This window comes from Terrapene carolina, unplaced genomic scaffold (genome assembly GCF_002925995.2).
Source record: "Terrapene carolina triunguis isolate 2854851 unplaced genomic scaffold, T_m_triunguis-2.0 Scaffold112, whole genome shotgun sequence".
NCBI classification, from domain to species: Eukaryota; Metazoa; Chordata; order Testudines; family Emydidae; genus Terrapene; species Terrapene triunguis.
This window is the reverse complement of record NW_020664463.1, coordinates 19,179,163-19,191,666: the sequence shown is the minus strand read 5'-3', so window position 1 is coordinate 19,191,666 and position 12,504 is coordinate 19,179,163. Positions and strand designations below refer to the sequence as shown.

The 12,504-nt window shown below is 38.5% G+C and overlaps 1 protein-coding gene across 1 annotated transcript in view; it reads right to left on the bottom strand.

The window, feature by feature from the left end:
• The window catches only part of ANO2 (anoctamin 2), a 301,983-nt gene that overhangs the window by 188,811 nt on the left and 100,668 nt on the right, over nt 1-12,504 (bottom strand). The window contains 1 exon segment of the mRNA XM_026652275.1: nt 2,936-3,000. Coding sequence (XP_026508060.1) covers nt 2,936-3,000 — 65 coding nt within the window.

The window sequence follows — 12,504 nt, the reverse complement described above, 5'->3', positions numbered from 1 at the left end:
TGTTCTACATAAGCCAAGTTCAATGACTGGTTATGCAATTAGCTATCTCCCAGGACATTTGACCTCAAAAATGGACCTGGCTGTGCCAAGAATGAGTGTAGCAAAAATGCAATCCCTAGCATTGGTTCCAGCTACAAGTATGCATCACTTGGAAACTGGGAGCATTCCAAGGGCTAAAAGTGAGTTAACTGGAGGATAGAGGTGTTTCATGTTCATCGCATATAGTATTAATCCAGCAGTTGAAGAGTTAACTGTCTCCCAGCCTAGGCACCTGGGATTTGGTGGGGTATTGAGTTGCTGTGTTCCTATTATTTGGAACTGAAAGGAAATAGGGAAAAGAAATACATAGTTGCAACTGGTGTTCTAGGCTACACCTGAATTTAATTAATGTAATTAACATTGTGTTTGTAGTTTTTTCCATCAATATATTTCAATACAGTTGTTAATATATATGCATTACAGGTTCAAATCAGTCAAAACAGGTTTTGCATATAAAGCAAAATTAATATAATTGCCACCATCAGTCAAAGATTGGGATACAAACATGTTAAACTACATGGTATTTGCACAAACATAAAACAAGTTTTGAACCTGGTGGTCCAATCAAGTTGAAGTCAAAAAGTCACAATGAATATAAATCAAAACCCCATGAAACTACCCTATTTCTCTACCTGATGTGACAGAAACTAGGCATCTACAAAATTTACTAAGCCCACTCATGAAAAGCCACATTATCATTTCACCCCCCACTAACAATGGCTCCTTCCAGTGGGAATAAACATTCATGCCTGAAACTTGAACTCAAATCCCTGCATAGTACGACTGTACAAAAAATTATGTCTAGTAAAAGGAAAAAGAAGACTGCAGAGAAAAAAGGAGAAGTTGTCCTGTGTATATATGTTGTAACCTATACGTCACCTGGAACATAAAATCCACATTTATTTTAGTCATAGTGGACAGTGAAACACTCAAGAGGAAGATAAAAGTTAGGAGTATCTTCTCCATGAGAACAAAGAACCAATTGCACATGTCCAAACCCTTTATTTTGTTCTCAAAGTTTAAAAGCACAGAATTCCTATGAAATCACAGCAGAGATGTGAAGGAGCACTCTGGGTACTGACAAAACCAAGATCCAAATTAAGATGTAGCGTAAGCTGCAGAACTGCAAAGAATGTACATTAGCTCTAATTCTGGTATAGCTTTAAAATTCCCATGACCAGTGACCATTTATCTTTTTAAACCCGAACAACCTTTATTCAGGTCATGTTGGCAGCTGTCATCATGTTTTGTACTGTGAGAGCTTATCCATACAATACTGGAGCCTGACTTGGTATTAAGCAGAATGTATGCAAACCCCACACAAAGATTTGGCTAACAATGGTTGGAAAGGGAGATTTTTGAAGGCACAAATGGAAGTTGGATGCCTAACTACCATTGACTTTCAATAAGAATGATGGGCCTAACTGTAATTTGTACCTCTGAAATATCGCTCCCATAACAAGTAGTAATTCTGGTCATGTTATCAGTTGTATGAGTAAACTTTTGAGAAGTGAGATAGAGTATTTTAACATCAGGGTAAAGTAATAAATGTGTTTTACACAGTGATAGGGATAATTAATACACCTCTACCCCGATATAACACGAATCCGGATATAACACGGTAAAGCAGTGCTCCGGGGAGGCGGGGCTGCGCACTCCAGTGGATCAAAGCAAGTTCGATATAACACGGTTTCATCTATAATGCGGTAAGATTTTTTGGCTCCCGAGGACAGCGTTATATCAGGGTAGAGGTGTATTAATGAAATTAATGACACGGAGTCTTACTCACTCTGGTGAACAATTACTCAAGTGAGCATACCCACTGGCTTTAATGGGACTACCTGAGTAAGTGCTTCCTCATATTAATAAGGGTGGAACAATCTAACCCACAGCTGGAGCTGAACTACCTTATTCATAGTGAAAAATTTACTTGACAAATGACTAGCCCATTTTTTCTTTTCACACATTATCCACAAATAGACTGGGTTTAACCTATTTATTTTTTACTGGACAAACATTTTATATGAACATATTTCAAGCCTAGAGGTCATAGGTGAACCTTTCTCTTAGTTTGGCATTTGAGGTGGTGTGACTGGTGACTTACATCATGAAAAGCTGGTCCAATAAAGAGAAACATTTGGCAATTTTTTAAAAGATTTTTTCCCAAAACTTTTTTTAAATTCAAAATTTCATTGAAATGTTAAGATTCAGAACATGTTGATCAGCTCAAATCATATGACATTATTTCTGCTCCCTGACTGGATGAAATTTTACATAAAAAGGAAGAGGGAAATTAAAGTAATTTCATAGATTCTGCTGTCAGAAGGGATCATGCTGATCATCTAGTCTGTCCTCCTTTCAAACACAGGGCACAGAACTTCCCCCAAATAATTCCTAGAGCAGATCTTTTAGAATAAAACATCCAATCTTGAATTAAAAATGGTCAGTTATGGAGAATCCACTTTGGTAACTTGTTCCAATGTTAATGATTAACTTCACAACTACCAGACAAACAGTTCTGTGTTAAACTTCATGGAAACACATTCTCCTGATTATTCACCAAAATTTCACTTTCAGTGAACATTCTTACAAAAAAAAGTTCACTCATATGAATGTGCAAATACTTTTCTTTTATTTGAATGAATTTGTGCAAACACTTTTTTGAAGTATTGTGTTTGTCCAGGATTAGATATAATGCAAAATGAGAGATGTAGTGATGGGTTGATGTATTCTACTTGTTATATGTTATTACTAGATCTAATAGAAAAGGATACTAAGAGATACTGAGAATAGCAAACAAAGGACCAGAATCCTTAGCTGGTGATAATCAATGGAACTACATTGATTTCTGCCACCTGAGAATCTGCCCACACATTATTTTCATCAAATCTATTACCTTATGAGGTCAATAGGCTGATACTTGTAAAATGCTCCATATCTTGCCCATTCTTGATACAGCAACTAAATGAAAAGAAACACAGAAAATTAACTTAAAACAACTATTTGCAATTGAGTTACAAACATTTTTTTTTTTTTTTAGTGTGAACTTGGGACTATTGTACCTATCTGATCAGTTTTATGCTGCTACAATTCCTATGCTACAAATTTTTGCATCAGGATTCCATTATCACTTGATGTTCCTGGATCTCAGGCTACAGAGAAGCATCTCATGTGCTAGACAACGATCCTTTATTCAGTGGTTCACATATCTGAGCAAAGTTTACATAAAATAACTAAAAGCAGGAGCAAAGAAATCAACAGAAATTTTAAAATAGAGACTGGCTCCAACTCCCATTAAAGTCAAATGAGTAAGATTGGGCCCTAATTATTATCAATGGGATTTTCAAAAGCAATCAGTATTTATCTAATTCTGCTCCCAGTGAAACCAATAGTATTACTCACCATTCCACCCCGCTTGACTTTACTATGACCAGAGAAAGGCCCACCTTGAGCACTATTGAAAATGCCATCCTACCTCTTTCTTTAAAAAAAAAAAACACTATATGGTGAATGTTATTGTAATGCTCACACTGCGGCATTTGATTTTTTAAGTCCAAAGGAAAAGAAGCAGTGGAGAGGAGACATGGATTTGAACTGAACCTTCTGCATGGCAGCCCAACTTAGAAGAGCACAGACGCATCTAGAAGAGGGATGTGGTAGTTACTGGATATGCTCAGTAGCTGTCTCTGAAGCTGCACAGAAGGTTTCCATTGAGAGTAAGCAATTTTACGGGTTACAAACCCTCAGCATCTGAAAGCTGAGAGCTAATCAGAACTCAAGGAGTGAAAAGTTATAAATGAGGTAGTTGGAGACAGCCCTCTGACCTCAGCAAGTGATTGATTCATGGCCAAAAGAGGTGTGTGCTGTAAAGGATGTGTCCAAATACCAGTACCGATTTGGATCTGGGGGGTGCGGATGCCTGTGTTTGCTGGAAATTGAGGAGACAGTCACCTATTGCCTTGGGCATTATAAAGGCTGTTGTCTGGGAGAATCTTTCTCATTTTGCTGAGAAGATTTTGAAAGGTTTGGAGGGAAACCAAGAGGTCACATTCTCCTCAGACCCTGGAGAATCCAGGTGACCCTTTTGAGGCCACACTCTAGAAACTGAGAAATTGTCTTCACAAGAAGATCAGAAAGGAATGTATCAGTATGTGTGTCTTGTTGAAATCATTCACTGCAATACCTGTAGGCTTAGCAGAGTTGACTTAGCAGAGTTCAATCTCTATATTTATTTTATAATTTTGACAGATAATATCGGTCTAATTTTAAGCATTTTTTATTTTTATCTATTTAAATTTTGGGATAAATTATGAGGGGTGTCAGACTGTAATAACAATAGACATTGAGATTCAAAAAGTTAAAGCTTTATAACTATTAAAACACAAACTGTCAATATCACAGGTTAAAACAAAGTAAAGATCCTTAAATCAAACTCCAGTAGGTTCTCAAGCAGCATTTTTCTTACTGTGCCTATCTGTCAATTTTGTTTATTGTCAAAGGAAATATTTTTTTCATTGGTTTACATGTGACTGGTGAAATTGACATTTACTGACATTTAATTACAAAAATCTAATCTTTCCTAGCCTAAATATATTAACCTATGTAATACATGTAACAGCAGCAAAGTGGGGAAGTCTGGATAAAGAAGAACACCAATAGGCTTACTGGCTTTATTAAGCATTCTAAATACTATTTGTAATGTTTATGTGTATTAAATATTTGTTTTGTTTATTAAGAAATTGCTTCGCTTTTTGAAGCTGAGAACTCTTATTAACAGTTACATTCAGGATTCTTGTATATCATAGCTCTAAGATTTAAATCTGTTTAACACCCTGCTGGGCTCTGCCTCAGGAGAGTTTTAAGCCGAAGTACAGGGAAGAGGGAGAGTAATAGTTGTACATAACATTACCTCTCCCCCCACACACACACCGTTGCCCATTGTGTTATGTCATACTGCATTTACTACACAAGTGGAGCTGGGAAAAATTTTTGGATGAATAGTTTATTTGCCAAAAAATGAAGCTTTGCTCAACCCGAAACTATTTGCAAATTTGACCCAATTAGTTTCAGCTGGGGAAAAAAAAAACCTTCTTCCAGGCCACCAAACTCTGTGTATCTGTTCCTCCCTTTATAGCCTTTAGCCCAGTGATTAGGGTACTTGCCTGGGATATGGGAGACCCAGGTTTGAATCAGATCTCCCCCATCCCCGGTGAGCACCCTAATCACCAAGCTATAGGCTACTCTGGGGGCAGGATGCTCTCAGTTTGCCCTGTAGAACACTATTCCACTTTGTCTAAACTACTTAAACATTCAGGAGATCATAGACTTGAACTCAGATCTCATCCCTTACCGGGCACATATCCTAATCACCAGGCCATAGACTGTTCTGCTCACTGTCTCTCCTGTTGACATTATTCCCCTTTGTATAAATACTTAAATATTCACTGAGACAAAGAGAGAGTGAGAATGACTCTATAGCCTGCTTATCAAGGCACTACTAGGGAGGTAGGAGATGTGGATTCAAATCCCTCCTTTGAAACAGGCAGAGGGAAGATTACCAGAGCTTGCAAAGCCCTGAATGGTATTTTAAAACATCAAAATAAATACAGCATTTGGGACTATTCCTATAAAATACTGTTGTCACAGGAGGCATGAACATCAATTTTGTAGAGGCCCTCCTTGGAGGCATGTGTAATGTAATGAATCCCTGTATTCACACCCTACACACCATTGTAATAAATATGCCTGTATTCACACCCTACACACCATCTGTATAAAATATGCCTGGTATGGTATCATTTGAAAACCAATAACTTGCTGGTCAACAATATCATGGTGAAATGTATGTTGCAACATTATATGTAAAGTTATGGACTTAGGCTGAAAACATGACTGAAGTATGTTTTCCAGACAGGTCTGGGAAGTGGGTAAACTTGTTTCTCCAAGACAAAGGACAAGTTGATGTTTCTATACAGGTGTCATCGAAGCTGATGGGCCATCACCTATCAAGTGGCCATTCTTTGGCAAGGAAGGGGGACAGGAACAAACAGATATGCATCTTAGCAAACAACAGCATAACACCTCTTCCCTACCAGACTCCATGTGTCCTGTTCTCAGTTAGAAAGAACTTTAACTGGGTATCATACTCAAGAAAATGCTTTTCTAAGGGTGACTTAACTACAAAAGTGAGGGGCAAAAACACACTAAGATCTCTCTCATCATCCATCTCTCTCATTTTACCTAAGAAGACAAAAGAAACAGCCATTGGATCTTGGGAGCAGATCCTGGCCAAGAGCTTGGTCAGCAATATACTGAAAACCTGTGGTAAGAATTTCACCTTGAAAACCAAGTTAAGTCTATTAAATTTAGTACTAGGAAGTGTTTTATCTTTATTTCTCTTGTAACCATTTTTTGCCTCATTACTTGTACTCACTTAAAACCTCTCTCTTTTTAGTGGAATAAACTCATTTTATTTTTTAAATCAAAACTAAAACAGTGTTGTGGAAGGTAGAAAGCTGTTGTATCTCGATCCCCTTAGATAGGCAATAGACGTAATATATCTGGACTGTTCAAGGGAGAGCTAGACAGTGCAGAACACACTTTTCTGAGGAAAAATTCAGGACTGGGAATGTGTTGGGGTCACCTGGCATGTGTTAACCAAGGCTGCTGGAAGCCAAAATGTGGCTGGTGTTTGCTAACAGACTTCCGGGGTCCGAGTTGCTGGATATGGGCTGTGGGCATGCACAGACATACAGGGTGCGACCTGAATGCTGTATGTGAGGAGCCCAGGTTGGGAGCCACAGCAGCAAAGCATTGTAAGGTACCCCAAGTTGCAGGGCAGGTGGTGACACAGCTCCACACTGGTCTGGAGTGTCATAGTATGCAATGGATTCTAGACACCAAGTTGCTCTCATTGGCTCAAGAACAGCAGGTTAACTACTTCAACAGTCACAGGAGCCTATTGTTTATTGAAGTAGGACTAAGATGGAATGATAACAAGAGGCCTGGATTTTCAGAGTTCCCTGGCCATGAGATTCAGTGTTTTCAGTAAAGCATATATTTAAGAAAATAGACAGAAGCTGGATATTAGGATAAAAAAAAGATGGCCAGAAATGTCTTTTGCAGAGGATAGAACCATGAAGATGCAGCTGTAGATGATATATCTAACTGCACATTGTAATATTATTTCCACAAAAAGGAATTTAAAATATAGTTCCAGCTTTATGCTAAAAAGAGAGCATTCTGCATTTAAATTCCACTTGATGAGCATATTTGTAGGCCATTGGTATCAGAGTTGAACCAGACATGCAATGCCAGGCTATGGTGTGGACGCACACATCCACATCCACACCCACTCACACAAAATGGATGTACTCAACAATAATAATAAATGAAAGAGTTTAGGAAAAAATCTGAAATCCTGCTGATGCCTCATGGAAAGCTGTGAAAAAGACTCTAGAGATAATGCTGCTTATGTTTCATGGGGCAAGTTCTTCCCTGATGTAATTCAACTGATGTCAGCGGGATTACACCAGAGATAAGTATGGCCCAACGTTTCTAGATCAGAGGTGAAGTGATTGCCAAAGCAAATTCTAAATGGGTAAAGTGGAGTGAATTATGTGCTGACGGGTGGACTGGTGAGACAGAAAAAGGAGCTAGCAGGAAGGTGGAACATACAGCAGTGGGAGCAACTGCCTGCCCTTCTCCTCTACCTCTGAGGCTCCCACTCAAAAGATCACATGTAGCAACTTCTCTCTGTCAGAGAGAGAGGGAGAATTCAGGCTTCACCAGAGGCTACTAAGGGGTAAAAATCAGACCGCAAGGGAACAGAAAGTCAGGGAGAGATGCATATGCTTTGTGGATAATATCCAGATGACACAACTTATTTGGCCTTACAAAATCCTTTGTCAAAGTTCCTCACAAGAGGCTATTAAGGACACTAAGGCCTGGTGTTCACCTCAAACTGAGGTTGGCCTACCTACAACACTCAGGGCTGTGAAAAATTTTGAGCCCTAAGCACTGTAGTTAGGTCAACCTAAACCTGGGGCACATGCAGCAAGGTCAACAGAAGAATTCTTCCATCAACCTAGCTATCATGTCTCAGAGAAGTGAATTACTTACATCAAGAGACAACCCCCCTCCATCAATGTAGAAAGTATCTATGCTATGAAGATGCAGTGGCACAGCACCATAGATGTGCTGCTGTAGCAACCATAATGTAGACATACCCTAAGAAGTTATGGTGTGAAAGACAAAGGGGTGGTCTACACTGGGGGTGGGGGGGGAAATCGATCTAAGATACGCAACTTCAGCTATGAGAATAGCGTAGCTGAAGTCGACGTATCTTAGATCGATTTACCTCGCGTCCTCATGGCGCGGGATCAGCGGCCACGGCTCCCCCATCGACTCCACTTCCGCCTCTCGCCCTGGTGGAGTTCCAGAGTCGACGGGGAGTGCGTTCGGGGATCGATTTATCGCGTCTACACAAGACGCGATAAATCGATCCCCGATAGTTCGATTACTACCCGCCAATCCGGCGGGTAGTGAAGATGTACCCAAAGTTCCGCCATAGACTAGAAACCAGCTATAGGGCAGAAGACATGGGGTGAGACTAAATGGTCAATGATCGACTTAGTAAAAAGTTAACAGTCTTTCAGGTGATATATTGGTAGCATAGTGTGTTCAGTATTATTTTTCTCCAATATATCACCTGAAAGACTGTGTTTAATTGTGGTCGCTTTTTTTTTAATAGCAGAAATAGAAGGGGTCCAGAAATATATGGCAACACAGTTATGCAAAATAATGTATTTTATGGAGAATATAAATCCTGTTTATCCTCTCTCATAATACGGAAACAAGAGGACAGTCCAGGAAGCTTAAAAGCAACAATTTAACAACTAATAAGAAAAAATATATTTTTTACACACTGCATAAAAAGTGGAAGTCACTGCAGCAAGAGATCATTGAGGCTAAGAGTTAAGTAGGATTCAAAAAAGGATTAGACAATTATATGAGTAAAGGGAATATCCACGGTTACATTACATAGGATTTCTTTTTAAAAATATTAACGATATGAGCACAGGCCAAACACTCCCTGATGGATTAAGTAAGAAATATTCCCCCAAAGTATTGTTCCATAACTGTCCACAAAAAGGGGTTCTTCCAACAGCGTCTAAAATATCTGGTCCTGGCCACTCTCAGGGAGCAGGATTATGGATTAGGTGGGCCAGTAGTATGGCAATTCCTATGTTCCCTTGAAATTAGGCTTTGCTACATACATGTGCATGACCCAGCTAGTCATGTAATGACAAATGTAGCAAATTCCCTCAATGAATGAGGCAGAGCTCTATAGCTAACAATAAGCACAGCTCAGAATCTTTTGCTGTTATAATCCTAATTTTCCCAAAGCTCTCTAATATAGATCCTGATCCTACAGCTGCTTCCACTTAGGATATGTTGAAAGTTTTCCATCAAAACTGTGTGTTTCTTGACAGAAAATTAGGTTTTCAACTAAAGGAAATATTTTGCAACACGTCTGCTTTCCATGAAAAATTTCTACCTTTTTAAAAAAAGTTTAGTTTTCAGCCAAAATCTGAACATTTTGATTTCTCAGGACTGCTGTGGTACCTTCTGAGAGGTATAGTTCAGATGCCTCATGTTCCCTTTCTCTTTTATAGGCTGGCCTAGCCAACAGGATATTTCCCAGGGCGTACTGTGGCTATGGGATTTCCATGATGCACTGAAGTAGTTCACCAAAACGAGAAGAGGGTGGTGCAGCACCGGAGATGCAGTCCGACCAGAGGACCTGGCCCACAAACGAAAATGGGGGCATGAGGCAACTGAACTATAACTCCCACGAAGTACCAGAGAGGCACTTAATATTTTCAGTTTTTGCCTGGATAAGTTTGGGGGGGGGTTTGATTTTTTTCAATCAAAAAAGTCAAAATTCCACATGGGGACAAAGCCTCATGTTCTGACCAGCTCTACTTCTACTAGCTTGGAAGCCTGCGCCTCTGCAGTGACTTCCGTGAGGCTTCTCATAGTTACAGGAATATACCTTTGATGCTCTAGTTCTAGGATGAGATTGTTTACTCCTTAGCGCTGAAAAATGTTGGGCCTGTCTGTAAAGCAGCATGCACATCTATAGCAAGTGTATTAAACATTTAATAATATAATGGTAAATTATTGAACAATGGAAATATGTCAATTTACAAGAGCTGGTACTCTAGCTAGCCCAATAACTTTAAACCTTTATAAGTTTGTAATTAGTTTGATCTATCAACTAGTCTCTTTGAGGACTAGCAACATGCTGGCTTTAAGTTTGTAACTTCCATCATTTTGTGCTGTTAGGAGCACACAACAAGTACATTTTTTAAATAAACCGACAGTATGCAATTCTTTACACTGGCTGAATGAAAAGGGACACCATCAATTTGAAATCTGATCAGTTTAAAGAAATAAGTTAAAAGTAAGTTCGGATACTTTAACTGCCTGCTTTTTTTCTAATCATATTTTCCAGTTACTTTATGAAAGACTCAAACAAATAATAGGGGAACTGATTAATTAAGACCCTGATCCTGAAAATACTTGCACAGGTGAGTCCAGTCCATCAGCAGTTGTAATGGCATGCTCCCCTTGAAGTAAATGGAGTTACCCCAATGTACAGCAGCTGATGATCTGGCTCGATATGTTTCTGTTCTCAGCTGTGTAGGACTTTAGGAATGGATTTCAATGTGTGGGATCTGGCACTAAGTGATTAAAGCACAATCCTGCATAGTGCTTAGCACTTCCAAAGGGTAAGGGGTAATCTCAATGAGAGATGGGTGAAATTCTTCAACTAAAACTTTATTTTGGCAAAAAAATGCAGATTTGGTAACACCAAAAGTTTTTGCAAATTTATGTCAGTTTTGCCAAATTGTTAGTACAGGAAAAACTCCAAAATAATCAAAACATTTTGTTTTTCTGTTCAAAACAACTTTTTGGTATGAAATTCCATTTAATTTAAAAAGAATAAAAATATTTCAAAATGCTTAAAATGAAACCAAAATATTTTGTTCAACACAACATTTTTTACTTTCCAAATTTCCAAATATTTCAAAAAAATTCTGTTTTCCCTCCAACCCAAAAACGATTTTTCCCACTTTTCAACATTGCCAAAGAATTGGATAAACCAGTTATTTACCCAGTTCTACTATCAGCTTTCATTGGCTTCAGTGGGAGCTGAAGGTGATCAGCACCTTATACTACTGATCCCATATTCATGTTTTCAATTGGAAAACTCGCATTACCAATTCAAGATCCATTCCTGGTGAACATTCCACAATATTCATTTACAGTTCGTTGATTTTGTAAACTGTCCTGCCTTTAAGCACATTCACTGAAATAGTCAGAAGAACCCTAAATCAAACACAAAATGGTATTTTAACACTGCCACAGAGAACTGATTTTAAAATGTAAACAAATAATGGATGTCTTTCTAAAAAAAAGTATGATCCAATTCAACCACAAGTTATGCCAAGAACTCAGATTAGATTACCATAAAGGTCTTAAAAGCTATGAAATTGCAGGACTTCCCCCACCAATGCAGGTAAAATTGTTAAGATTGAAATGTCACAAAACTCAGTTTAATCTGAAATATTTAGGTGACTGTACAAAAATTATGGGAGTCCCCATAGAGCTTTGTAACATCATGTTTTACCTGTATTTCCACAGCTCCGTTTAACAATGGTACTTTCCACAGGTAAATCATAATACCTTTCAACCCATTTCTAATATCCTATGGATGTTATGTTGGATGAATTGCAGTTTAATTCCCAGATAGACTTTGCAACTCCTTGTAAATGAGAGGTGACATTTCTCAGCGTAAAACAGAGCTGGCAATGAAGAGGCTACTTTACCAATGGGTAGGAGCTTTAAAAAAAGATCAGACCGCTGATTCTTCTCCTTAAAGCAAGCTACTACAAAGCTGCTTTGCAGTAGTTTCTTTACACATATTTCCCCTTTAGCAGGCACCTCACTGAAACAGGGAAATTCCTTTGCTCTTACGAGTAGTCTTAGGCTGAGTGTGTGTTGTACCAAATGCAGTTTTCTGGTTCTCAGCAGGCAGTCACAAAAGCATTGTTTCACAGGGCCTTTTCCCCATAGAGATCCCAAAGAGGGTTAATTAGGATTAACCTTTTACTTTATGAGCTGCTACATAAATCTTAATTACTATGACTTTCCGTATAAGGAAAAATACCTCAGACAGGCTCAGTTCACCATTATTTGGGGTTATTCTACAGGCAATCAAATGGAAGAAGCATATAACTTAAAGGGGACAAAATAAAAAGGGACAGAAAATAGCTCCAAAATGTCCCCCTTCCTTTTAAATCTGATCAGTGCTTTTCAGGAAATTAAACACTGAGACTATTAGATTCAGATAGAAAACAGATGATGTTGTACATAGAAATACTACAGCAGATTATA